The 26,758-nt window shown below is 30.7% G+C and overlaps 1 protein-coding gene across 1 annotated transcript; it reads right to left on the reverse strand.

The window, feature by feature from the left end:
* Positions 1-2,901: 2,901 nt before the first annotated feature.
* On the reverse strand, positions 2,902-26,268 carry LOC139500049 (uncharacterized). Its single transcript, XM_071288758.1, has 6 exons — positions 26,192-26,268; positions 7,284-7,914; positions 6,683-6,805; positions 5,615-5,681; positions 4,866-5,218; positions 2,902-4,419 (listed from the first exon to the last, which is right to left on the reverse strand). Exons 2-5 carry the CDS (start codon positions 7,911-7,913, stop codon positions 4,872-4,874), a joined length of 1,167 nt encoding a protein of 388 aa, XP_071144859.1. The 5' UTR covers position 7,914; positions 26,192-26,268; the 3' UTR covers positions 2,902-4,419; positions 4,866-4,871.
* Between the last annotated feature and the right edge of the window lie 490 nt (positions 26,269-26,758).

Raw genomic sequence — 26,758 nt, forward strand, 5'->3', positions numbered from 1 at the left:
GCGGTATGGGCTTTGCTCAATGTTGAAGGCCGTACAGTGACCTATAGTTGTTAATGTCTGTCATTTTGGTCTCTTGTGGACAGTTGTATCATTGGCAATCATACTACATCTCCTTTTTTATATTTACATTACAGATGTCTTTGTTTACTTAATATATAATATACATGTACAGTGCATTTTGACAGATGACTAATTCAACAGTTTATATTTACCTTTATAAAATTGATATCATCTACTTGTATACTCATGCAATAATTGATTTTAATTTGATATTGCAAAACAAACAACATATCTCCTTATGTTTATATAACAATTACATATAACACGATAACATAATGTGGGATAATCAGAACTTTTGTCTCTGAAAAAGTCCTATTGGTAATTTCCAAATCATATTTTCTAAATTGTTCATATGTCAAACATATAAAAAAAATTTAATACATTTTTTTTAAGTTATCTGCTATCTTTTGATCTTTGATACATAGAAGAAGACCATTCAGTGAAAGATAATGCAAAAAGAATACTAAGTTTAACGTATTCACGCCCTGCAAAAATACAAAACTTGATTCAACATTCAAACTTAAAAACTCAGGAAGAATAAATGGTGCAGCAGATACCCTCTGCCATCTAATTGTATAGTCTATGTTAAAATGTAATGACATACATGTATAATAATTTGGCTATTGACTCTAGTCAGGCCATTTGTAATTGTTCCAATTCCTTTCTTCCAGTTAAATATGTTTTTAGAAGTCTTTCTATAGTAACTTTTCTTTTTTAGATGAACTCTATTAGCGATGAACTCACATACCAATTGAATTCTTATTAATGCTGCATTAACATAAATCATTAATTAAATGTATTACACATATCAGGTTTTAATCATACAAATGTTTAAACCTAATCATTCTCACGCTCAACCACTATTAGCATCCTACATATTAAATTACTGACAAAGTGCTTCCACTATTTACAAGATTGAACATATTCTCTTCAAAATATTCAGCAAAGCAATGCTGCAAACTTCAGAAAAAAATATAACATGTATACGCCACACACTGATCTGATTAACATTGATTCAAAAGTATGAATATAAGTATGTATAGATAATGTATTGGAACATATTTAATTACAGTTATGATAATCCTGAAAGTTAAAAAATGCTTTAAAGAAGCAAATAATGTAACAAAAATAGCAAAGAGACAAGTCAAATTTGGTTTATAATTGCAAAAATTTCTGAAATCACAAACATAATAAAAAAAAAGCTGAAAACAAAGAAAAAAGGGAATCACTGAAAATAGTCGACATTGAGCTACGTATTTTTCTATAACCATTAAATTTTGCTCATTGATTGATAGTTGCTGTATAAGGCGAAGGATGATAAGGCAATATAACTTTTGTCAAATGTTTATGGAACTTTATGAAATTATACAAGTTTAAATTATTGTGAATATAACCATGTCTCCTTTTTCGCAATAATAAAATCATTGCAATAATTTATGAATTCATAGTTTTTATATATACATCTATACAAATTATACTGTCGCATAAAAATATTTGAAAATAAAAATTAGATAGTTATTAATCAAGTTTTTAAATATTGATAGGCACAAAATTGACTTATACATGAATAACTTTCATAATATTATAGAGGAGATGAATCTACTAAGGAAATGAGTCTTTGGTTTTAAAGTTTAAAAGTTTTTTGAAACAACAATAAAGAATGTATACCACGTTTATCAATATTATTAAATAAGTCTAAAGAATAAGGATATAGGAAACTATACTTTATATGGATAAAACTTTTAAGTTTACTAACATAACATCTTTTTAATGTGTCTTCCCAATTTCCACACTTTTTAGCTCACCGTTCCGAAACCAATTCCAACCAAACTTAAGCTGAATGATCCTAATAGTATCTAGAATAAAGTTTGTGGGTTTTCTTTCTGTTTCGTAAAAAAACGAGGCTGCCATGGATAAAAATAAAACGTGGGGATAAAATGCAATTTTTGGCTTTTATCTCAAAAATCAAAGAATTTAGAACTAATCTGATGAGAGTTAAAAATGTTTGATAGGCCAAGCTCTGTCAGCCCTGAAATTATCAGATGAATCTAACAACCCATTGTTGGATTGGTGCCACTAATAATTGGTTATTTTAAGGAAATATTGTAAACAGCAAAAATGTTCAGCAAAGTAAGATCTACAAGTAAGTTCACATGACCAAAATTGTCAATTGTTCCCTTAAGCATGTTAAGGAAAAGGTAAAATCACAAAAATACTGAACTCTGAGGAAAATTCAAAACGGAAAGTCCCTAACCAATTGGCAAAATCAAATGATAAAACACATGAAACGAATGGACAACAACTGTCCTGACTTGGTACAGGCATTTACCAATGTAGAAAATGCTGGATTGAACCCGATTTTATAGCGCTGGACCTCTCACTTGTATGATAGTCGCATCTAACTCCGTTATATTTACAATGCGTGAACAAGACAGACATAATAGGTAAAATAGTCAAAATATGGTTACAGCAGTCATCACTGTGTTACATTCTCAAAACAAACAAACAAACAAACATTTACAAACAAGCACAGAAAGCTGCATATATAAATCTATCAAATTAAAAAAAAAACATGCATTGCTTCGCATGTTTGACATTAGAAAATGTAAACGTCACATAGGAAGAAGTTTTGTTATTCAATGTATATTCAAAATTTATAATTTCACATGAGGCATTTGTGGGTATACATTTGTAAACATCAAGGGCAAGGAGCTATTGCCCTTTTAAATAATTTTTCACAATTTGTTCATTTAGTTTGCTTACTTTAAAAAATCTTCTCCTTTGAAGCAGCTGAATCAATTTCAGCCAAACTTGGGCTGAATGAGTTGCAGTGTATCTTAGTATAAATTGTATATTTTATTTTCTTGTATGTCAAGAAACATAGCCACTATGGCCAAAATGGAACCTAGGTATAAAATTATTTCTCTGATTTTGAAGAAAATATGACAGATACAAAGAACATTTCAATAAAAGTTTTAAGCCATACATAAATATATACTGAAAAGCAAAAAATAATCACTGATGAAAGATTTAAGCAAAACATTCAAGTGAGCGATTCAGGCTCTTGAGAGCCTCTTGTTAAAATATCGGTTAAAAAGCTAAATTCAGAAAAAAGAAATGTCACGCATTGATTAACATTTAATCAAATACATATTTATGTATATAAAGTGAATGCATTGAGACAGATTACAATTATGATAATCATCAATGTCGAGCACGCTTTAAAAAAAAACTAACAAACAAATAACTGAGAGACATGAAAACAAAATTGCCAAAATTTATAAAATAACACACAAAATAAAAAAGCTGAAAACAAAAATATTTGAGTAAAGGGAAGCACTAAAATAGTCTACAAAATATAGAGCTACAAACTCAAATATATAACTCTTACATTTTGCTTATTGATGGATAATTCAAATTCATATACTGTAAAAGGATAAAGAAAATAAGGCATTAACATGTTTGTCAAATTTTTACGCAACTTTATGACATTAATTACACCAAAAGACTTTGTCATTAATAGTATTTTTGAAAATTTTTGTTGAAAATCGTTAAACAACAGTTCATAATTTTAATATTAGTATGATATTTGTGTAGGTTGAAATTGATTGGTCAAAGTTGGTTAAAATTTCATTTTTTTGTCAATAAATGAGATTTTCGAAATACCTACTATGTAGATTGACCTCAGAATATCCAATTAAAAAATCTAATTACAGTGATAAAGAAGATAGTATATAAAACTGATGAAGAAATCTTAAGATACAAAAAATACTGTATTGTATTTTGAAATGTGACATTCATTTATTTGGACCATTGTTTCTGTTACTAGTGAATGAGTCCTTTTGAGTCTATAAGAAAAAAATATTATATATGTAAGTTCCGTATTTCATACTTCATGAAGAATTTTGACAATTCCAGCTTTTATATTTACTGTGACCATTTTTTTCTGTTTTGAATTATATCGTATCTTGTAACAATCACTGAAGCCTTGAAATTGATTTGCTTTGAAAATTTTGAACTGTTTCACATTAGTTGATACATGTTGTACAGATCTATTTACACAGAGAACATACAGACTACCATCTTGCAGTGTTGTCATTGACCATGGAACGGATGGTAATGTTAATGTGTGTATATTATCATCTGTAAAACTGTACCAGTGTAGGTTTTTTGTATTTCGCATGTGATCGCTGAAGAATATTTTGTCACTAGAAGAATGTATGCCCCATGGTTTGTACTGTGTTTCTATATTTTGTAATATCTCCCCTGTCAGATAATCGACAATCAATAACCTCCTGTGCACACCTACTACTATCTGGTTTTTTATCATTGTAATCCCAGAACTTAATAGTCCAGGTACTGGTCCGAGTACACAGTTATTTCGTAGTGCATTTCTTTTAGACAATAAATGAAAATTAAAAAAATCCCACCTGCGCTTTCTCAATAATATTTTTACAGTGTGTTGTACTACTTTTGGGACAAATTATATCAAAATTATAGAAAACTTCATCAGCTCTAACTCAAAATATGGACAATTTTATGTTAAGGGGGTCTTGAAATCTTTTGACAGCTTCCGAAGTGCTAATTTTTGACCTTTTTCAGCTGGACCTAATCACTTCTTTACATTAATATTTATGACCCAATTTTTTTTACAGTGTCATTTCAACCCCCAACTTGCTATATGAGGCATAAAACATGGAGAAATAAATTTGGAAGGGGGATAACAAAAATTGGCAAGTAACACACTGTCCACACTAAGGACTATATTCGTGGACAACGAAAATCAAAGGACGATAACTGTGTACTCGGACCTACTGGTATGGATTTAAGTGTGGGTTTATTGTTAATGTCAAAGCTATAAGTTGAGTAATGAAAGTTTGAAAAAAAGTTACAGCTACTGTAAAGTTGTTGACAGCTGTGATAGAGCATGGCATATCCTTGACTGGTATGGTTGCTTCTTTTGATCCATCTGTATTACAGATTAGGAGTTTGCTCTGGTCATGCAAGCACATCACAAGTCTACCATCATCCATTATTACTACATCTGCTATCCTGTCTATGTCATGGTCATTGAGAAAAGACTTTAGATCAATTTCACCATCTTGATAAAAGATATCTTGTCCAAGTTTGTAAGAATTTAATTTTCTTCCATCCATGCCTATGAAACATAAGAATAAACTTTGTCATAAAGTTATCACACCAGGTTATGTTTTACTTAGATCAACTACAGAAAGTTATCAAATTTAACTGTTTAGTTGAACATTTCAGACAATTATGATTTTTTATTAGTTAAGCACTGTGGATTCATTGTTATATGTGGGATACTGATTTTCGTTAATTTGATATTTGAGACTACAAATTTAAAGGTTCATTGTAATGCAAACATTAGGTAAACAACGAAAATAAACACCCATAAAAAATCATATATATCCACAAAAATTGGTAGAGACGAAAAATAAATGAATCCACAATATCTTATCAATACAAGAATGATTTGGACAAAATAATATTTTAAAGTTTGTTTGGCATGATAAGTTACGGTAAACAGTCTCACCTTGCTCGATCAACGTTTTCTTGCAGTACTGACACGTGGCTGCATTTCTTTGGTAACACAATAATTCCTGCAACATAGTAAATAGTTATCAAATGTACCACTATAATAATTAAATACGCCAGACGCTCGTTTTGTATAAATAAGACTCATCAGTGTCAGATCAAAATAGTTATAAAGCGAACCAAGTACAAAGATGAATAGCATTGAGAACCCAAAATTCCAAAAGTACCTTATACATATTATAAGAATCATGAAATGTTTAATTCACTTGTTTGATAATCCTATGTAAAAAGTGTTTTCTTTCATGAGGAATAAAGTCTTTTGTGCAGATTTCTAAAAAATGAATAAAAGTAAGGATAGGTAGTAAGTTTCCCAAAGTTACAAATTTCAAATACAAACACCAAGACATGACTATACATCATAAGCTTAAGACTAAGTCCTGCAAAAATGAGCTAAATCCATACCAGATACATTGTAGTAAGCTTTAAAAGGCACTGAAGTGACTATATATGAAGCAATAGTTATTTGAAAAAAGAAATTTTCTTTAAAAAAATAACACATAATGATCAACAAATATGACAGACAGCAAAAATGAACACCACTGAATTAGAAAAAAAGACTGAGTTGGAACAAACATAATATGCAGAATCTGACGGTTAAACCTAGTTTTTAAAAATCAACCCCTGTATATTTATCTAACATAATTATTTTTGACAGACAGCTTTGCATTGTTTTATGTTTGAAGTAATCCATATTTATTCTCAGGATGAAAATATAAAGGACATGTTAGTACCACTGTTGGCACCGATGAAATATATCGAACAATACTATGTTAATCCAGCCATAACTAGGGTTGAGTAATTGCTAGTGAGCTATGATCCTTAAATATATGAATGACAATATATTACAATGTTTCAATTATATTTAGGTTTCTACATAGACTATGCATTAATAAGCCAAATATTCGAATTTGTCAAAATATTTAAAAAAAAAAAAAAAGATGCAACATTCACAAAACTCAATATTCTTTTAATTTATGTTTTGAAATATTAAAAGAAATAGTCTTACCTGTATATCAGAAGTTATTCCTTGAATATGAGACCCCATCACCTGCACACTAGAACTAATTCCTTGAATTTGAGGGCCAATCATCTGCATACCACAACTAATTCCTTGAATTTGAGTGCCCATCTGCAAAAAGGGTGGTTAAAAATCTATAAATTATTCATATTAAATCAAAATAAAGCAGATGAAATAAAATCATTTGACAATATATTAGCATGTATAAATTATGCAATGTCTGTATATTTCTCTGAGCGGGTTAAATATTAATACAACTTTTTCGTGGAATTTGACTATTCATTGCTAAAACATGCTATTTTTTCACAATAATATATATTTTTTAGCAACATTATTTATCTTAGGTGAAAGTCACATACTTAAGGTCAGGTTCTTCATCCTCTTCAAAAAAATCGAAAGGATGTATTCCCTTGATATGTATGTATGTATATTTATTGTGTTAATACATGTTGGTCACAAACGGTAAAGTTTATACGACAATAAAATATTTGATTCAATTTGATTTGATTTGATAAACAAACACAATCAAAAGATTAAACATTTCAATATCAAATTTTTCGAATTTTAACTGGGCAGAAGAATTACTTGCCTCATTCAGTTTCTTGTGAATATTCAAAAGATCTATACTGTATCTATTACACAGTCCTTCATCAAGTGGTCTCTTTTCTATCCTGATAAGGTCATCTTGTTTATTTGGATCTAGATGTAGGACAAAATTAGTCAGGTCTGTCCACAGGCTTTTATATTCTGTCTCATTTATTTTACCTTCTGTGTTGTGGCTGAGATAGTCATTTTTGTAACGACGTAATTTCCGAATAGCGTTTTCTTCAGAAGTTCCAAGATGGCAGCAATTCAATAGAATTAAAGTTGCTAAAGTTATATCAAGATCATTAAGCTGGACAGGGTTTGCTATGAACTTGCAATGACAGTTGTGGCCAGATTGGCCTGGATTCTCAGTGTACAACAGATCCCACTGGCAGTAAATCAGCGGAAGTTTTGAGTTGTTGCGACAATTCATATTGTCCTTACAACAGTAGGCATTTCTGTGTCGTAAATGAAACAGTATGTGTAATACTGGTAGAGTGCAAAGAAAAGCTTGAAATGACCTCAGACCTTTATTCGAGTAGTCCTTTTCTAATCTGGCCCTGAACAGTGGTTGAACAATCTCAAAGATGACTGATCCTACGATAAAGTACCTCCGACGGTCCTCTATATCCATCCTTTAAGTAAAAGATATGAACTATGAAGTGTTATAAATGCCTTTTGGTGCGGGCTTTTCTCACTGCGTTGAAGACCCATTGGTGGCCATCGATTGGTTTTTGCTCTTTGGTCGGGTTATTGTCTCTTTGACGCATTACTTATTTCTATTCTCAATATTATTTGAATGATATTATTACAACTAATAGAGAATGCAGGGGAACTATATTTGGTATGTGTGTACCCGGCAAGGTCCTAATGTCCGTCAGACAGTTTTTACTTGACCTCGACCTCATTTCATTGAACAGTGAACAAGGTTGAGTTTTAAAGGTTAAAAGGTATAATATATTTGGTGTATGTCCAACTGGCAGGTGTCATCTGACCTTAACCTCATTTTTATGGTTCTGTGGTTAAAGTTGAGTTTTTGATGGTTTGTCTTTTTTTCGAATACTATATACAATAAGTCAACTATATTTGGTGTATGGAAATATCTATTGATGAACAAGTCAGTTTCATAGGCTTGACCTCATTTTTAAGGTCATTGTTCAGTTCTTAGTTTTTGTGTGTTTTGGTCTGTTTTTCTCTAACTATAAGGAAAAGGTCAACTATATTTGCTGTATGTTGTATTGCATGGAAGAATTGTAAGCTCTACATGTCTGTCTGGCATTGTTAATCTGACCTTGATCTTATTTTTATGGTTTATTGGTCAATGTTCCGTTTTCTCGGTAAATTCTGTTTCATTGAAACTATAAGCAATAGGTCAACTATATTAAGTGTATTGGATTGTTGTAAGGTGGACATGTATTTCTCGTTGGGTTTATATGACCTTGACCCCAGTTTTCTGGATCATGTTAAGTTTATATGATAGTTGTAGTTAAGAAAGTTCGCTTCTCAGTTTTAAAATAATTAACTTTTCAAAACACTAGCTTATATTAATAGGGAATTAATAATGGAATTAAAAGAGAAAACAAATATATAGGCCAATGAGCTTGTTTTCGAGATATCTCCATAGAAATGTTGGCGGGCAAATATTCTCTTGACTTTTAATAGCTTTATCATTGACAAGTTTAAGTTTTCAAAAACGATTAAAAAATAATTAAAATTTATAAGACTTTTACAGATGAATTATCATTATACATGTAAAAGATTTATAAAAAGAAAAATGGGGGTCAATGGGCCATTTTTTAATGCATTCAAATGGATAAAACCAGAGGATTCCAAAAATCTGACAAAAATCCCAAAACATGACAGGCAAACTTCATTAGGCATTATATTTAGGACTATAACTTAATATCAATAGTTAATAAAGACATTTCAACGTGTGCACTCTTGTTTTAAGTAGCGTACGGTCAAAATGTAAAAGATAAAGAAGAAGCTTGAAGGTATTTTGTTTTTCAAATAAACATGATTTGTTTCCTTTTTAGTAATTATTGTTGTCTCCGCGGAGGAAGTCATGGCTTTGACCTAACGCAACAAATCATGGACTAGAATCACAGAGCAGACCTCCATCTTAGATTTACCTGACGCCACCGACTCCTTAACTTTTTAATCAATTTTTTCACCAACTTTGAATATACGTGATCGCCACGTGTTGGCTTCGGAGAAAACTTTTCATGGATGTCTGCTCGGTGATTTAGGTCCACGTTGTGGTACATCAGACCATAAGCATGGCTTTTTTCGAACCATGATAGTAAGTGAAAAAAATGATGTGCAGGTATAAAACAAAATATTTAACTGATAGATATAGGAAGATGTGGTGTGAGTGCCAATGAGACAACAATCCATCCAAATAACAATTTATAAAAGTAAACCATTATAGGTCAATGTACGGCCTTCAACACGAACACCGAACAACAAGCTTTAAAGAGCCACAAAGGACTAGTGTAAAACCATTCAAACGGGAAAACCAACGGTCTAATCTATATAAAAAAACGAGAAACGAGAAACACATATAAATAACATAAACAAACGACAACTACTGTACATCAGATTCCTGACTTAGGACAGGTGCAAACATTTGCAGCGGGATTAAAATTTGGTTAAACTATGGAATTAGTTTATATATATAAATCAGACAGGAACAAGTCGCCAAAAGTATTTTTTATTTATCCTAATAATTGTATATGGTGTCCAAAAATCTGCAACACGAAAAACTGGGTAGTTGTGTTTGAGAAACCGTCTCTTTTTGTGTATTGGAAAAAGGTTCCTCCCGTGCAATAACATATTTGGTGCTTAAAATTAGAAAAAAAATGTTACTAAACTTTAATTTTATCGCTTTTATCTGCTTGAAAGCCACCAGCGCATCTCATACATTCCGGCACCTTCATTTTACGTTGTAAACGATGAACCATATAAGTAATGACTTTATTTATAAATTTTTTACACTTTTCCTGTCTCTGTTTTTACATTTTAACTTGTCATTTTAATTTTTCATGAAGTAACATTTTGAGCACCAGGTATATATAGGTTCTATAATAGTGACCAGATAAGTAGTTTGACCGAACAAACGATATAAATTAATAACTGTTTTGTTTAACATGTACTAAATTAACTCATTACATAAACCCGGATTAAATTTTGTATTTTCTACAACCATCCTGTAAATAAGATCATCTTGACCGATATGTGTAACAATTCATTAAAAGAATTTCATTTTATAGAAACAAAATTAATTGAAGGGTGGTGAATTGTTTTCTTAGACAGTCTGTTGTATAGTTTTGTTTTTGTTTGCTTCAATTTGCACACATTTCATGCACATTCACAATAAATATACTGTATATTTCTATCTATGGGGGCCTTTTTTCAGCTGATATAAAAACCTGGTAATTTCACAAACCAATAATTGTTTTCCTCATCAAACACACACCACCTACAATACCAAGGGGACCATGTGTCTTCTTGGTCTGTGCATTCCGTCCTTTCCATATTATACCATCACTTAAAGCTCAGGGGAAATGTTTACGATTATTAAGTACCTGTAATGTTGCATTACATTTCAAAAGTCTACATAACCTAACCAAATAATATGTAGCAACACATAATTGAAAGTGAAAGTTTCCAAAGGATAACTGGTTGTTTGTTCAGTGTTATTTAAGTTGCTGGTGAAGTATTAAAAATATTAAACAATATCATAAAAACACAAACCTGTCATATATAACTTGTGTATGTTTTCTTTTTCAAAATAAGCTAGCATACATTCTTGATTGAGTAGCCATTTAACGGAAATACCCTTTGGTTTTTATCTTCGTGAACATGACATAATATTGTTGTTAAGGTATTATTGATTCAAAAAGATAACAGATATATTGAAAGAAAATTATCAAACGAGAATGTAGAAGTTTTATTTATTAAGAACAGTTTATCAAATGATATAAGAGTGAATGTCAATAAGCTATCGAAATACCCGGTGTTTTTTTAAATCATTTTAAGTAACAGGCCCTTAAAGACAAGTCTAAATTTGATATGTTGGTAAAGTGTATAAATCGAATAATACTTAAACATGTTAAATTCTACGTTGTTTGAAAGAAGTCTTTTAACTAGACGTTTTACTTACATTTAGGAGGTGAACTATTTCTATCTCTCAATCAGTCAATGCGTCAGTAGTACACGTTTATTCTACTTTTGAAATCTACTACAAGTCATAAACAAGCGAGTTTTTCTCGTATGATTTATTTAAAAGTTAATTCCTATCATAGAATTTTACCGAATGCCAGGTTTTTTTTAGAAAAAAAATATTGGTTATTTATCTTATTTTTCATCCGAAATGTAATGTGTCGATCGTGGTATCAAGATTTGCGTCTAACGGGTATGATGCATTTATTAACACAAGACTTAGTATAGATGTGTCCATAATTCATATTTTATCAGAAAATTTTAAATTCAAAAACAAATTCCAAATGATGACATAAATAAACCTAAGGTATTTCATTTTGCTTATATTTTAGTTTTTGTCGAACCTGCGACTTTTGTCGCACAAAGCTTGACAATGGGATAGTGATCCGTTAGTTCACTACTTAACAGCTTAATATTTCAGATGATAGAAGACCTGGATCTTTCATACGTAATATATAGATGTCATATGTTACGAAGTTTTTTGTAATGCTAATTTCTCTCTCTTATTATGAGCAATATGCTAAGCATGTTAGGTATGTGCGTACCTTGCAAGGTACTCATGCTCGTCAGACAGTTTTCACTTGATCTCGACCTCATTTCATGGATCAGTGAACAAGGATAAGTTTTGCAGTTCAAGTCCATATCTCAGATACTATAAGCAATAGGTCTATTATATTGGTGTTTGTCCAACTGGCAGGTGTCTTCTGACCTTGATCTTATTTTCATGATTCAGTGTTTATAGTTAAGTCTTTGATTTTTTTTTCTATTTGTCGAATACTATATGCAATTGGTCTGGTGAATGGAAATATTTTATGATGAACAAATCAGTCTCACATGTTTTATTTGACCTTGACATCATTTTTGAGGTTCATTGCTCAGTGTTTAGTTTTTGTCTGTTTTGGTCTGTTTTTCTTTAACTATAAGCAAAAGGTCATCTTTATTTGCTGTATGTTGTATGGAAAGATTGTAAGCTGCACATGTCTGTCTGGCATTGTTCAGCTGACCTTGACCTTATTTTAATGGTTCATTGGTAAAGGTTCAGTTTTCTCGGTAAATTCTGTTTCATAGAAATAATAAGCAATAGGTCAACTATATTAAGTGTGTTGAATGATTTTAAGGTGGGCATGTATTTTTCGTTGGTTTATATGACCTTTACCTCAGTTGTTTTGATCATGATAAGTTTATATGATAGTTGTAGTTAAGCTTTATATTGAGGACTATAACCCGGCAAGGTCCCAATGTCCGTCAGACAGTTTTTACTTGACCTCGACCTCATAATTTCATTGAATAGTGAAAAAGGTTGAGTTTTAAAGGTCAAAAGGTAAAATATATTTGGTGTATGTCCAACTGGCAGGTGTCATCTGACCTTAACCTCATTTTCATGGTTCTGTGGCTAAAGTTAAGTTTTTGATGGTTTGTCTTTTTTTCGAATACTATATGCAATAAGTCAACTATATTTGGTGTATGGAAATATTTATTGATGAACAAGTCAGTTTCATAGGTTTTATTTGACTTACCTCATTTTTAAGGTCATTGTTCAGTTCTTAGTTTTTGTGTGTTTTGGTCTGTTTTTCTCTAACTATAAGGAAAAGGTCAACTATATTTGCTGTATGTTGTATTGTATGGAAGAATGTAAGCTCTACATGTCTGTCTGGCATTGTTAATCTGACCTTGATCTTATTGTTTTGGTTTATTGGTCAATGTTCCGTTTTCTCGGTAAATTCTGTTTCATTGAAACTATAAGCAATAGGTCAACTATATTAAGTGTATTGAATTGTTGTAAGGTGGACATGTATTTCTCGTTTGGTTTATATGACCTTGACCCCAGTTTTCTGGATCATGTTAAGTTTATATGATAGTTGTAGTTAAGAAAGTTCGCTTCTCAGTTTTAAAATAATCAACTTTTCAAAACACTAGCTTATATTGATAGGGAATTAATAATGGAATTAAAAGAGAAAACAAATATATAGTTCAATGAGCTTGTTTTCGAGATATCGCCATTGAAATTTTGGCGGGCAAATATTCTCTTGACTTTTAATAGCTTTATCATTGACAAGTTTAAGTTTTCAAAAACTATTAAAAAATAATTAAAATTTATAAAACTTTTACAGATGAATTATCATTATACATGTAAAAGATTTATAAAAAGAAAAATGGGGGTCAATGGGCCATTTTTTTAATGCATTCAAATGGATAAAACCAGAGGATTCCAAAAATCTGACAAAAATCCCAAAACATGACAGGCGAACTTCATTAGGCATTATATTTAGGACTATAACATAATATCAATGGTCAGTAAAGACATTTCAACGTGTGCACTTTTGTTTTAAGTAGCGTACGTTCAAAATGTAAAAGATAAAGAAGAAGCTTGAAGGTATTTTGTTTTTCAAATAAACATGATTTGTTTCCTTTTTAGTAATTATTGTTGTCTCCGCGGAGGAAGTCATGGCTTTGACCTAACGCAACAAATCATGGACTAGAATCACAGAGCAGACCTCCATCTTAGATTTACCTGACGCCACCGACTCCTAAACTTTTTAATCAATTTTTTCACCAACTTTGAATATACGTGATCGCCACGTGTTGGCTTCGGAGAAAACTTTTCATGGATGTCTGCTCGGTGATTTAGGTCCACGTTGTGGTACATTAGACCATAAGCATGGCTTTTTCGGACCATGATAGTAAGTGAAAAAAAATGATGTGCAGGTATAAAACAAAATATTTAACTGATAGATATAGGAAGATGTGGTGTGAGTGCCACTGAGACAACTCTCCATCCAAATAACAATTTATAAAAGTAAACCATTATAGGTCAATGTACGGCCTTCAACACGAACACCGAACAACAAGCTTTAAAGAGCCACAAAGGACTAGTGTAAAACCATTCAAACGGGAAAACCAACGGTCTAATCTATATAAAAGAACGAGAAACGAGAAACACATATAAATAACATAAACAAACGACAACTACTGTACATCAGATTCCTGACTTAGGACAGGTGCAAACATTTGCAGCGGGATTAAAATTTGGTTAAACTATGAAATTAGTTTATATATATAAATCAGAAAGAAACAAATTGCCAAAAGTATTTTTTATTTATTCTAATAATTGTATATGGTGTCCAAAAATCTGCAACACGAAAAACTGGGTAGTTGTGTTTGAGAAACCGTCTCTTTTTGTGTATTGGAAAAAGGTTCCTCCCGTGCAATAACATATTTGGTGCTTAAAATTAGAAAAACATGTTACTCAACTTTAATTTTATCGCTTTGATCTGCTTGAAAACCACCAGCCGTCTCATACATTCCGGCACCTTCATTTTACGTTGTTAACGATGAAAAATATAAGTAATGACCTAATTTATAATTTTTTTACACTTTTCCTGTCTATGTTTTTACATTTTAACTTGTCAATTTAATTTTTCATGAAGTAACATTTTGAGCACCAGGTATATATAGGTTCTATAATAGTGACCAGATAAGTAGTTTGACCGAACAAAAGATATAAAGTAATAACTGTCTTGTTTAACATGTAATAAATTTACTCATTACATAAACCAGGATTAAATTTTGTATTTTCTACAACCATCCTGTAAATAAGATCTTTTTGACCGATATGTGTAACAATTCATTAAAAGAATTTCATTTTATATAACAAAAAATAATTGAAGGGTGGTGAATTGTTTTCTTAGACAGTCTGTTGTATAGTTTTGTTTTTGTTGGCTTCAGTTTGCACACATTTCATGCACATTCACAATAAATATACTGTATATTTCTATCTAGGGGGCCTTTTTCTCAGCTGATATAAAAACCTGGTAATTTCACAAACCAATAATTGTTTTCCTCATCAAAACACACCACCTACAATACCAAGGGGACCATGTGTCTTCTTGGTCTGTGCACATTCCGTCCTTTCCATATTATACCATCACTTAAAGCTCAGGAGAAATGCTTACGATTATTAAGTACCTGTAATGTTGCATTACATTTCAAAAGTCTACATAACCTAACCAAATAATATGTAGCAACACATAATTGAAAGTGAAAGTGAAAGTTTCCGAAGGATAACTGGTTGTTTTTTCAGTGTTATTTAAGTTGCTGGTGAAGTATTAAAAATATTAAACAATATCATAAAGTCACAAACCTGTCATATATAACTTGTGTATGTTTTCTTTTTCAAAATAACCTTGCATACATTCTTGATTGAGTAGCCATTTAACGAAAATACCCTTTGGTTTTTATCTTCGTGAACATGACATAATATTGTTGTTAAGGTATTATTGATTCAAAAAGATAACAGATATATTGAAAGAAAATTATCAAACGAGAATGTAGAAGTTTTATTTATTAAGAACAGTTTATCAAATGATATAAGAGTGAATGTCAATTAACTATCGAAATACCCGGTGTTTTTTAAATCATTTTAAGTAACAGGCCCTTAAAGACAAGTCTAAATTTGATATGTTGGTAAAGTGTATAAATCGAATAATACTTAAACATGTAAAATTCTACGTTGTTTGAAAGAAGTCTTTTAACTTGACGTTTTACTTACATTTAGGAGGTGAACTATTTCTATCTCTCAATCAGTCAATGCGTCAGTAGTACACGTTTATTCTACTTTTGAAATCTACTACAAGTCATAAATTAGCGAGTTTTTCTCGTATGATTTATTTAAAAGTTAATTCCTATCATAGAATTTTACCGAATGCCAGGTTTTTTTTAGTAAAAACATATTGGTTATTTATCTTATTTTTCATCCGAAATGAAATGTGTCGATCGTGGTATCAAAATTTGCGTCTAAAGGGTATGATGCATTTATTAACACAAGACTTAGTAAAGATGTGTCTATAATTCATATTTTATCAGAAAATTTTAAATTCAAAAACAAATTCCAAATGATGACATAAATAAACCTAAGGTATTTCATTTTGCTAATAGTTTAGTTTTTGTCGAGCCTGCGACTTTTGTCGCCGCACAAATCTTGACAATGGGATAGTGATCCGGCGGCGGCGGCGTTAGTTCACTACTTAACAGCTTAATATTTCAGATGATAGAAGACCTGGATCTTTCATACGTAATATATAGATGCCATATGTTACGAAGTTGCCGTCTATCACATGTCCATTGTACTTGAGCTAATTTTTACGGTTCAGTGACCACTTGTAAAAAAAAGTGAAGATTTTTTTGTAATGTTAATTTCTCTCTCTTATTATGAGCAATATGCTAAGCATATTAGGTGTGTGCGTACCTTGCAAGGTACTCATGCTCGTCAGACAGTTTTCACTTGATCTCGACCTCATTTCAACGATCAGTGAACAAGGATAAGTTTTGCAGTTCAAGTCCATATCTCAGTGGTAATAGTTAAGTCTTTGATTTTTTTTTCTATTTTTCGAATACTATATGCAATTGGTCTGGTGAATGGAAATATTTTATGATGAACAAATCAGTCTCACTTGTTTTATTTGACCTTGACCTCATTTTTGGGGTTCATTGCTCAGTGTTTTTGTCTGTTTTGGTCTGTTTTTCTTTAACTATAAGCAAAAGGTCATCTATATTTGCTGTATGTTGTATGGAAAGATTGTAAGCTGCACATGTCTGTCTGGAATTGTTCAGCTGACCTTGACCTTATTTTAATGGTTCATTGGTAAAGGTTCAGTTTTCTCGGTAAATTCTGTTTCATAGAAATAATAAGCAATAGGTCAACTATATTAAGTGTGTTGAATGATTTTAAGGTTGGCATGTATTTTTCGTTGGTTTATATGACCTTTACCTCAGTTGAACTTTATATGATAGTTGTAGTTAAGCTTTATATTTAGTATTATAACATAATATCAATGGTTAATAAAGACATTTCAGCGTGTGCACTCTTGTTTTAAGTAGTGCGCGTTAAAAATGTAAAAAATAAAGAAGAAGCTGGAAAGTATTTTCTTTTTCACATGAACATGATTTGTTTCCTTAAGCTTTTCAGTACTTATTGCTCTGAAAGCCTGAGCGACATATAATAATCCGTTTGAAAGAAATGTATTTTAAAACCAATACATATGAAATAATGAAGAAACTGGCATTCAGTTAATCTCTAGAATTAGTTTACATATAAATCAGACAGGAACAAATCGCCAAAAGTAGCTTTTTATTTATCTTAATAATTGCATATGATGTCAAAAAATCTGCAACACGAAAAACTGGAAAGAGGTGTTTGTGAAACCGTCTCCTTTTCTGTCCTTGAAAAAGGTTCCTTCCGTGCAATACAATATTTGGTGCTTAAAATTAGAAAAAAAGTTACTTAACTTTAATAGTATCGCTTTTATCCGCATCAAAGCCACCAGCGCATTTAATACATTACCAACATCCTCATTTTACGTTGAACACGATGAACCATATAAGTAATGGCTTAATTCATAAAATTCTTACACTTTATCTGTCTATGTTTTTATATTGTAATTTCTGATTTTATTTTTTTATGAAGTAACATTTTCAGCACCAGGTATCACCAGGTTCAATTATACTGACCAGTAATTTGTAGGTAGTTTGACCGAACAAACGATAGAAATAAATTACTGTTTTGTTTAACATATAATAAACACACATTATCTTAGGTTAACGAGTTTATCTACACATGATCATTGAAAACCTTGAGATATTATCTTTTCAAAGGTTACCTGTCACACTAGCTATATGTGTATGAACTGTCAGTATCAAATGTGACATTGAGGGTTCAAGATTTTGCGTTTAAAGGTTTTGATGCATTCATTTTTAAAACAAGTATAAATTTATCTATCATTCGGTCTTTATCTTAAAGTTTGTATTTTAAATGTATATAAAAAACGCTTTGTCATGTTGTCCAGCTGTAATACCAACCATTTCGAAGACCCCACTTATAATATTATAAAATCTGCGTTATATCGCATTAATAATAGTCTTATATGCAGGTCAGATAATATTTAAATAGCATCGATCCTAGCCAATTGTAATTTTTTTTTCAAACTGAAACAGTCATTCTGATCTGAGCATCTCTTTAAAGACTGGACAGTAAATTCTTAAGTTTTGTCCAACTTTTTAGATAATAGTCAGACTTTATACAGAAAAATAAATCATGGTTGATTACTAATCTGGCGTCATAACATTGAGGTTCTGATACAAACATGTTTACTATTCAAATTGTGTAACCTGTTGGTTTGATGTGACATAAAAGTTTATTGTATGTCATTTTTATTTCTTTATTTTTTACAGATATAAGTATTGGTTAGTACATCAAAGGATGTTTAAGCTTTAAACGAAAAGTTCCACTACACATTACTGTTGTCAAAAAATGTTATTAAGGCTATATATGTGCAAAGGGAGTCAAAATAGTTATAAAAGCTTGCATATTAGTGAGAAAAAAAATCCTTTAACATGTTTAATATTCCATAAATAGTTATTAATTTACATATAATAAACATTTGCCATTTTGATGGTAGTTTTCAAATTCTTTTCTTTATAAAATTTAATTTGTGAAGAGCTAAATAATTTGATTAGTACATTCTCTTTCCAAAAAAACCTCTTCCTAACCATGCATGTACATGTAATGAAAATTCACCTTATTTAAGAAATATTTCTCTGGTTTTTTTCCCAGAATAATAAAATTAAGGATGTAGTGGTAGTTGAGAGTTGGGTAAGATGCTTGTGCCCTGCTGAAACAACGGCACTGGTGAAGGTAATTTTCTTTTATCACTTATTATTAGCTAATTGATCTGATAAAAAAGTGTACCCTGCTGAAACAGCTGTGCTTGTGAAAGTATTTGTCTTTTCTCACTAAGACCTGTACTCTTAAAACAGCTAAAAGGTTTGGTAAGATTCTGGCACCCTTCATAAAAAATGTAGCTCCAAAAACACAAAAACACATTATCAGGTTCAAAACATAAAAGGTAATTGCGTAATTTTTTTTTTTAGTTTTGTTTAATGTGTTTGAAATATTTTTGACAATGGATTGTCTGTACCAGTTTTTACAATTTAATTAAAATACAGATAATTTCTTTTTGTTTGAAGACCTTTTAAATTCCTCTAGTTTTGTCATGATGATGTGTTGGTACAATTTTTATTGACTGCTGTAATTATATCACAATACATGTAAATGCAACGGAAACAAGAAATGGATGTTGTGAGATCATAGCAAAATGTCGACACTGGATCTGTATTGTCATCAGATTGTAACTAGAATTTCTATCAATCAATCTATAAAGACTAAATAATAATAGTTAACATTTCTTTTCCTTTTAATAAATTTTAGGTTACTGTAAATTCAGAAAGTATTGCGTGTATGTATTATTGCGATTTTGCCATTTTAGACTAACACGCTATTTTGATTTTTGCAAGATTGAGAAAAATCCAGGTTAATTCATATACAAATTTTCAAAATTTGAGTTTTTATCATTGCGATTATTACCCTGTCGCATTATTCGCAATAATAAAAACTTCGCAATTATTTCTGAATTTACTGTATTTCAACATATAAGACTTTTTTTTATTAATTACAACTAAAGGGAAGTTACTCAAATCTATCTTAGATAGTGCCAATAATATGCATGTACCTAAAATGCTGATAATTTTATTCACTATAAATCTGTGTTAAATTATATTCATTTAATATTAAAAATGTAAGGTTATATGGAAATTAGCACAGTTATGAAGGCACAAATTAATCCCATTCAGATACCAGAAGAACCGGGAGTACTGTAATCGTTATTGGTTTTGGAATTTAAAGCAACTTTCAGCTTTCTTAAATTTAGCATGATGGCAATTCTCAATTGGTGAAGGAAGCTAGAGTAATAATTAAGAACCAGAAACCTGCATGAAAAACAGACAGTTTGGCACTAAAAACTTAAAACTTGACCTCTAAAAAAACTCATTTTTTTTTCTTTCTCAGAAATTAAGAAAGCAGTTGGATTAATTTTTGGAGGAAGAAAATAACCCAAACTGGAGTTACTAACATGGACAAAAGTTCAAAGGAAGGTGTACTTATGGATACAATAACAGAACTTAATTACTATGGAAGAGGAGAATATTTTAAATGGCTGAGATACTACTAGGCATGTATGCAGAACAAAAAATGATGCACATTTGAAAAAATCTGCAATTCCTCGTGACGTGTTTGGGACATTTGTAGTGGATATACTATACTGAAGAAATAGTGATCTGAAAAATGAATAAATGAAAAAGAGAAATATCGGTGCCACATGTATTTACTAGATTATGGTTTTGCTATAGTTTAGCCTTAAAGTACAATGTTTATTTTTCTGTCAAGTTTCTAAGTTTTTGTTTTTGTTTTGGTGTTTATAAAAGGAACTAAAATATTTTTGTTTACACCATAGTTTAGCCCTACAGAGTAAGAGTCTTTTGTTCAATGAAGTCATTTAGGCCAATTGATCTTGGGATATCAAATGCCTACAATTTAGTAACATGATAAGAACAGCAAATCAGCTGACATACAACATTTCATATTTAACACTGCTGTTGATTCAAAATTTTTGAAAAGCAAAAATTTGTATACATCAGTTATTTCTTTTTTGTTTGAATTGTTTTGTGTAACATTATAAAACAACTGCTTCGCTGAGCGCAGCTTGATACGCACACAGAGGTCTAAACCTAAAGAGTTGGTGCAAAAATAGACACTATATTTAAGCTTGATACGGGTCTGAAATTGGATTGTAATTAAATATTTGACAAGGACAAAGAATTGCTGACAGCAGTTTTGTGTCTGAAAACTTAACAATACCCCCTTTTTTAATGAATATAACCCCATAACTCAGAAATCTAAAATCTTAAATTTATAAAATTATAAAGGAAGCTTTCATCAATAGATATAAACAATTCACCAAAGTTTCATGAGAATGTCTGAAAGCATTTTTGAGTTGTTGTCTGAAACAGGTAAATTCTCTTCTTTTTAATGAATAAAACTCCATAACTCGGAAATGTAAAGTGTAAAATTTATAAAATTCTAAAGGTAGCTTACATCAATAGATATCAACAATTAATTAAAGTTTCAGGAGAACCGTTGAAAGTATTTTTGAGTTATTGGCCGAAAACTGAGAAATCCCCCTTTTATGCCTTTTTTTATGCATAAAACCCCATTACTCGGAAATTGACTATTTTTTCAGCTTGCCTCCATATCTAAAATTAAAGAGTATAGATAGAAGTATGTTTGAGCAAAATTTGGTGCTTTTAACATGAAGTCCACAATTTTTTTTTATATATTGCACCTATCTGCTGCACTCAAACTTTAAATCTAAAATATATTAAAAAATGAAAGGGAGCTCACGTCAATAAATATAAACGATCACCAAAGTTTTATGCAAATTTGTTGATATTTCATGCCAATATTGAAATATAAGCCAACATTGTGCCAACAATATGCTAACGTATTAAATACTTATCTCCCCCTTTAATATACCACAGAAATGAAAATTTATCTTTTATATTATTCCAACGTTCTAACAAAAAAGATGTGCTCTTCATTCTCTTTATCTAATATTTTCAAATCTGTGTAGTCATTTAAATGTATTTATCTTAATGATTGAATAACTTTATGCACAAACAAAAAATATTTAAAACCAGCCCAAAACAACAAATACAATTTGAGAATAGTTTCAATTTTTTCACATCTTTACAAATCAAAAGTAAAAACACAAAAATACTGAACTCCGAGGAAAATTCAAAAAGGAAAATCCAAAATCAAAAGGCAAAATCAAAAGTCCAAACACATCAAACGAATGGATAACAACTGTCATATTCCAGACTTGGTACAGGCATTTTCTAATGTAGAAAATGGTGGATTGAACCTGGTTTTATAGCTAGCTAAACCTCTCACTTGTATGACAGTCGCATCAAATTCCATTACATTGTCAACGATGCATGAACAAAACAAACATACAGCAGTCAATTATGAATATTGTGTTATCATCTTAATATAATATCACTATAAAAACAACAAATGTAACGAAGAAGCACAAAAAGGCATACATAAAATTTAACATACTCATATTGCTTTTCTTATACGACTTAATTTATCTATGAAAAGTCTACCCGTAAAGGATAGAAGGTTTTCAGTACTGGTGTAAAATTGCGCGTTTGAAATTCGCACAGGTAGACATAAAAATAATTTTGTCGTTCGATTGACGGCATACATAAATGCAGAGTCACGTAAAGTAGATATAACAAAAAGGCAGTGTCTGCGCGTACCGGCATGTGGGTATGAATAGTCAAAATGCCTTTCATAGCTGCACGTACCCAGATCTGGTTTTATAATAAAATGCCGTCGGATCGGGAATGAAACGTGAAATATATACGGAATTTGTTGCAATTAGTGAATAAATTGATTAAAACTACTCTTAATTTTTATAAATATACACATATATATATAGGCAAGTGAACAGTTTTTTCTCAGTTAGTAAATATTCTTAAAATGGAAGAGAGTGATATTATAACTGTAGGGAAGACATTTCAGACTTATAATGAAGTAGAAAGATTTGTACAGAACTATCAGGCGTTAAATTTCATACAATTGTATAAAAGAAATTCGCAGTCTATAGCAGCCGCAGATCAAAGAAGAAATCTTAACTAGTCAGTTACATGATTCTTTTATAATTGGTTTTAATTGATTTATTACTTGCTTCTTTAATTTTTATAAACTCCAGTGACACTGCCTAACAAAAAACAGACTTAATAGTTATCAAAGGTACCAGGATTATAATTTAGTACGCCAGACGCTCGTTTCGTCTACATAAGACTCATCAGTGACGCTCATATCATTAACAGTAGAAGTAATAATAATAAATTCTTAGATCCGGACATCCTGGCATTTACACTTGTCAGGAGGTGATGAAATCCGGAATCCTCTAGATTTTTCATCTATTTGAAGGGGATAACTGATTATTTATATTGCCGATTATTTTTTAACCAGAGGTTATAGTATGTTAAAAATCAAATTGGAGATAGTATATAGTGTCTTTAACAGTATTAAAAGAGTAAAATTACTATATTCAACTGGTTATGATATATATCAATTAAATTAATTTGCAATACGTCTATGGAAAATCTAGAGGAATCTTATCCGCATCACCTATCAACATTGTTTACATAACAAAAATGCTAATCATTGATTGGTCAGTTACATATTGTGATGTCACTGCAGATCTGAGAATAAAATAATTGTGTGATTCAAAGTATGACGGGATACAAAAGAACAGTTTCACGTCAAATGTATATCATAAAAAACAGACTTAACAAAAAAAAAGGGGTAGTATTATTGAATAAAATAGTTTTGTCATTCATAGTATGTCAAGATCCATAAGTAAAAGTAATATTAATAAATGAAATAATTTTGTCGTTCAAAGTATGATGTTTTACATAACCATAGAGTCACTTCAAAAGAATATCTAAAAAAACTTACTTAAAAGTACAAGTAATATTAATAAAGACAAATAAAATAATACTTTAACACGTTATTAAGATGATAACCAACGTCAGTACGCAAAATCTATACTTCAAGACCATCTTGTATTATTTGTGAAGTTGATACGGAATATTTATCAACAAGTTCTGGGTATCTTCCGATGAACTTTTTTAGAAAAAGGACGAGACGTTCTTTGACATACCCCTGGTTCATCAACTTTCTGCTCAGACACTGGTGACGTTTTATAAAGTCTGAATAGGAGCTGCATGCTCTTGAATACCTGATAAGTTGGGAAATGTGTATTCCATATGCAGGTGAAGTTGATATATTACTACTAATATAAGGTGGGGGAAATTGATAATTTCAAAATTAAAATCGTCTCGTTTGTCATAGATTCTGGTACTGAGATGACTGTGTATGTCAAATTCGAGATATAAGTCTAAAAATGAGGCGGAGGAAGCCGTGTCTGTAGTCTCTTTAATTTCTATTTCTGGTGGGTATATTAATGGAACCCAATCAGAAAAGTTAGGATTGTTAATGGAAAGAACATCATCAATATATCTGAAAGTGAAATTTAATAACCTGGTTTCTTTGATCTTCTTGTTTTTGACAAGTGTCTGAAGGAACTCCGATTCATATGAAAATAAAAGAAGTCGGCAAGGAGAGGCGCACAGTTCGTTCCCATAGGAATGCCGACAATTTGTTGAAACAGTCTACCTCCAAATTAAACGAATATGTTGTCAATAAGAAACTCCAGCATACTGATCACTTGTTCCTCTGTGTAATATGTTTTACCCTTTTGTTCCTCATTAACAAAATATGCCTTATGGTATCCCAAAGTGATAAATTTATAGCGTATGCTACCATTTTATGATGAAAAGCTTTGTGGATTATTTCTTTTAGACGGTTTTTCAATTTCACATGGGGAATGGTTGTATACAAGGTTGAAAAATCAAAAGTTTTAATAGAACTAATTTCAGAAAAAGACCGAGATTTAAAATTATCCAGAAGTTCTTTAGAGTTTTTAAGAATCCACATATGGTTAATACCACTACGTGAGTAAACAGTTTCACAGTATATCTGAAGAACCTCTTTAACAGTTCATTGTCACGAGTGAATTTTCTTGCTCTCCAATCAGTTGACAATTGTGAAAATACTGCTGATCTACCAGAAGGTAATACGAGTTGAATAAGAATCAAGATATTTAACAATAATGCTCTTTCAACATTCAGAACAAATATTTCCAGAAAATATGCTATTCACATGAGTAAAGCCAGACATATCACGTCAAAAACATGTTTTTGAATGATATTTTTATGACATTTTGCAATATATTTTTAAAAATATCAATAAAATGTTTTTGTGCTACCTGGGATGCTAATGTTATGAAACTTATACATGCTTGTTACCAACACACACAGATCAAGTTTTAATTTTGGTTGCATCACTTTTACTGTTCTAGAGATATCCCCTTTTACAAATGGTAAAATTGCTGAATTTTTCGTTTCTGTATAACGTCCTGTAAGACTTTTAAATGTTTAGATTTGAGGGTGAGAATTGCCAATCCAAGAGAGCTAAATACAATACAATGTTAGGTTTTATTCATTAGCAAGAGAAGAACAAAATTGAGAAAGTAAATGGGGAATGTGTAAAAGATACAACAACACAACCAAACGACAAAACAGAAGAAGACTCCCAATAGGTATTCAACTCAGTGATTAAATCTCGCAACCGGAGGCGAGCTTCCGCTGGCCCCTAAACAAAAAGATGATATTCCGTTTATTGTATACTAGTTCAGTGAAAATTGACGTTACACTTAACTCCAGAACATATAAATAAACTAAAATAAAAAAAACCATACCAGACTAACAAAGGCCAGAGGCTGCTGACTTTAGACAGGCGAAAGACATGCAGCGGAATTAAACATGATTTGGTAAATCTCAACCCTCCCCCTATATCTCTAGCCAATGTAGAATTAACAAACACATAGTTTATAAATATGTTTTACAAAAAGGAACACACTTACCTTTAGTAACTACACAAACTTAATAGCGAAAGTAAAATATAGAAATGTTACTTTAATATAGTTTCAACTTTGTTCAATGATAATTTCATTTTGCATCGTTGTTAATGCGTTTCCCTCGGTTTTAGTTTGTTACCCCGATTTTGTTTTTTGTCCATGGATTTATGAGTTTTGAACAGCGGTATACTACTGTTGCCTTTATTTTATACAAATTATTAAATAATGTTATAATGGAACATACCGTTAATATTGAACTTGTAAATTTCGTTCTTGACTTAAGCTAGCATACATTATATGGAAACCATTAATTGGAAATACTCTTCTCTTTATATAGTAACACATTTAACCGTAGCCATTAATTGGAAATACCCATTGCTATTTATAGCTTTTACTTGAGTGCATTATTCTACCTTCGAATGCGATTCAGAATTTCTCTTTTTATGTTAAGAATTGAAATTTTTACAACTATATGAATAAAATAGGGACTTAGGACAAATAAAACTGCTAATTATATTAACCTCAGATTTCACTCAGATTAATCTATATACGTCTGGTAGTTAAATATGATTTTTTTCTTTTTAAATTTCTATTATGTTTATATATTCGTGAATGAATTTTTCAAGTGCTTCATAAACCTCATAAATACTGCTTAATATATAGTGTACATTTTGATGTGTTGAAATATAATAGTAATATAACATGAATACATATATTTATTTAGAAGCTATATAGGCACTTTAAATTTTAAAAAAATCTAAAATAATCACTACAAATCTGAGATTTGTTGTTTAGATAAAATTCTATTATA

The sequence above is a fragment of the Mytilus edulis genome, chromosome 13, assembly GCF_963676685.1.
Source record: "Mytilus edulis chromosome 13, xbMytEdul2.2, whole genome shotgun sequence".
NCBI lineage: Eukaryota > Metazoa > Mollusca > Bivalvia > Mytilida > Mytilidae > Mytilus > Mytilus edulis.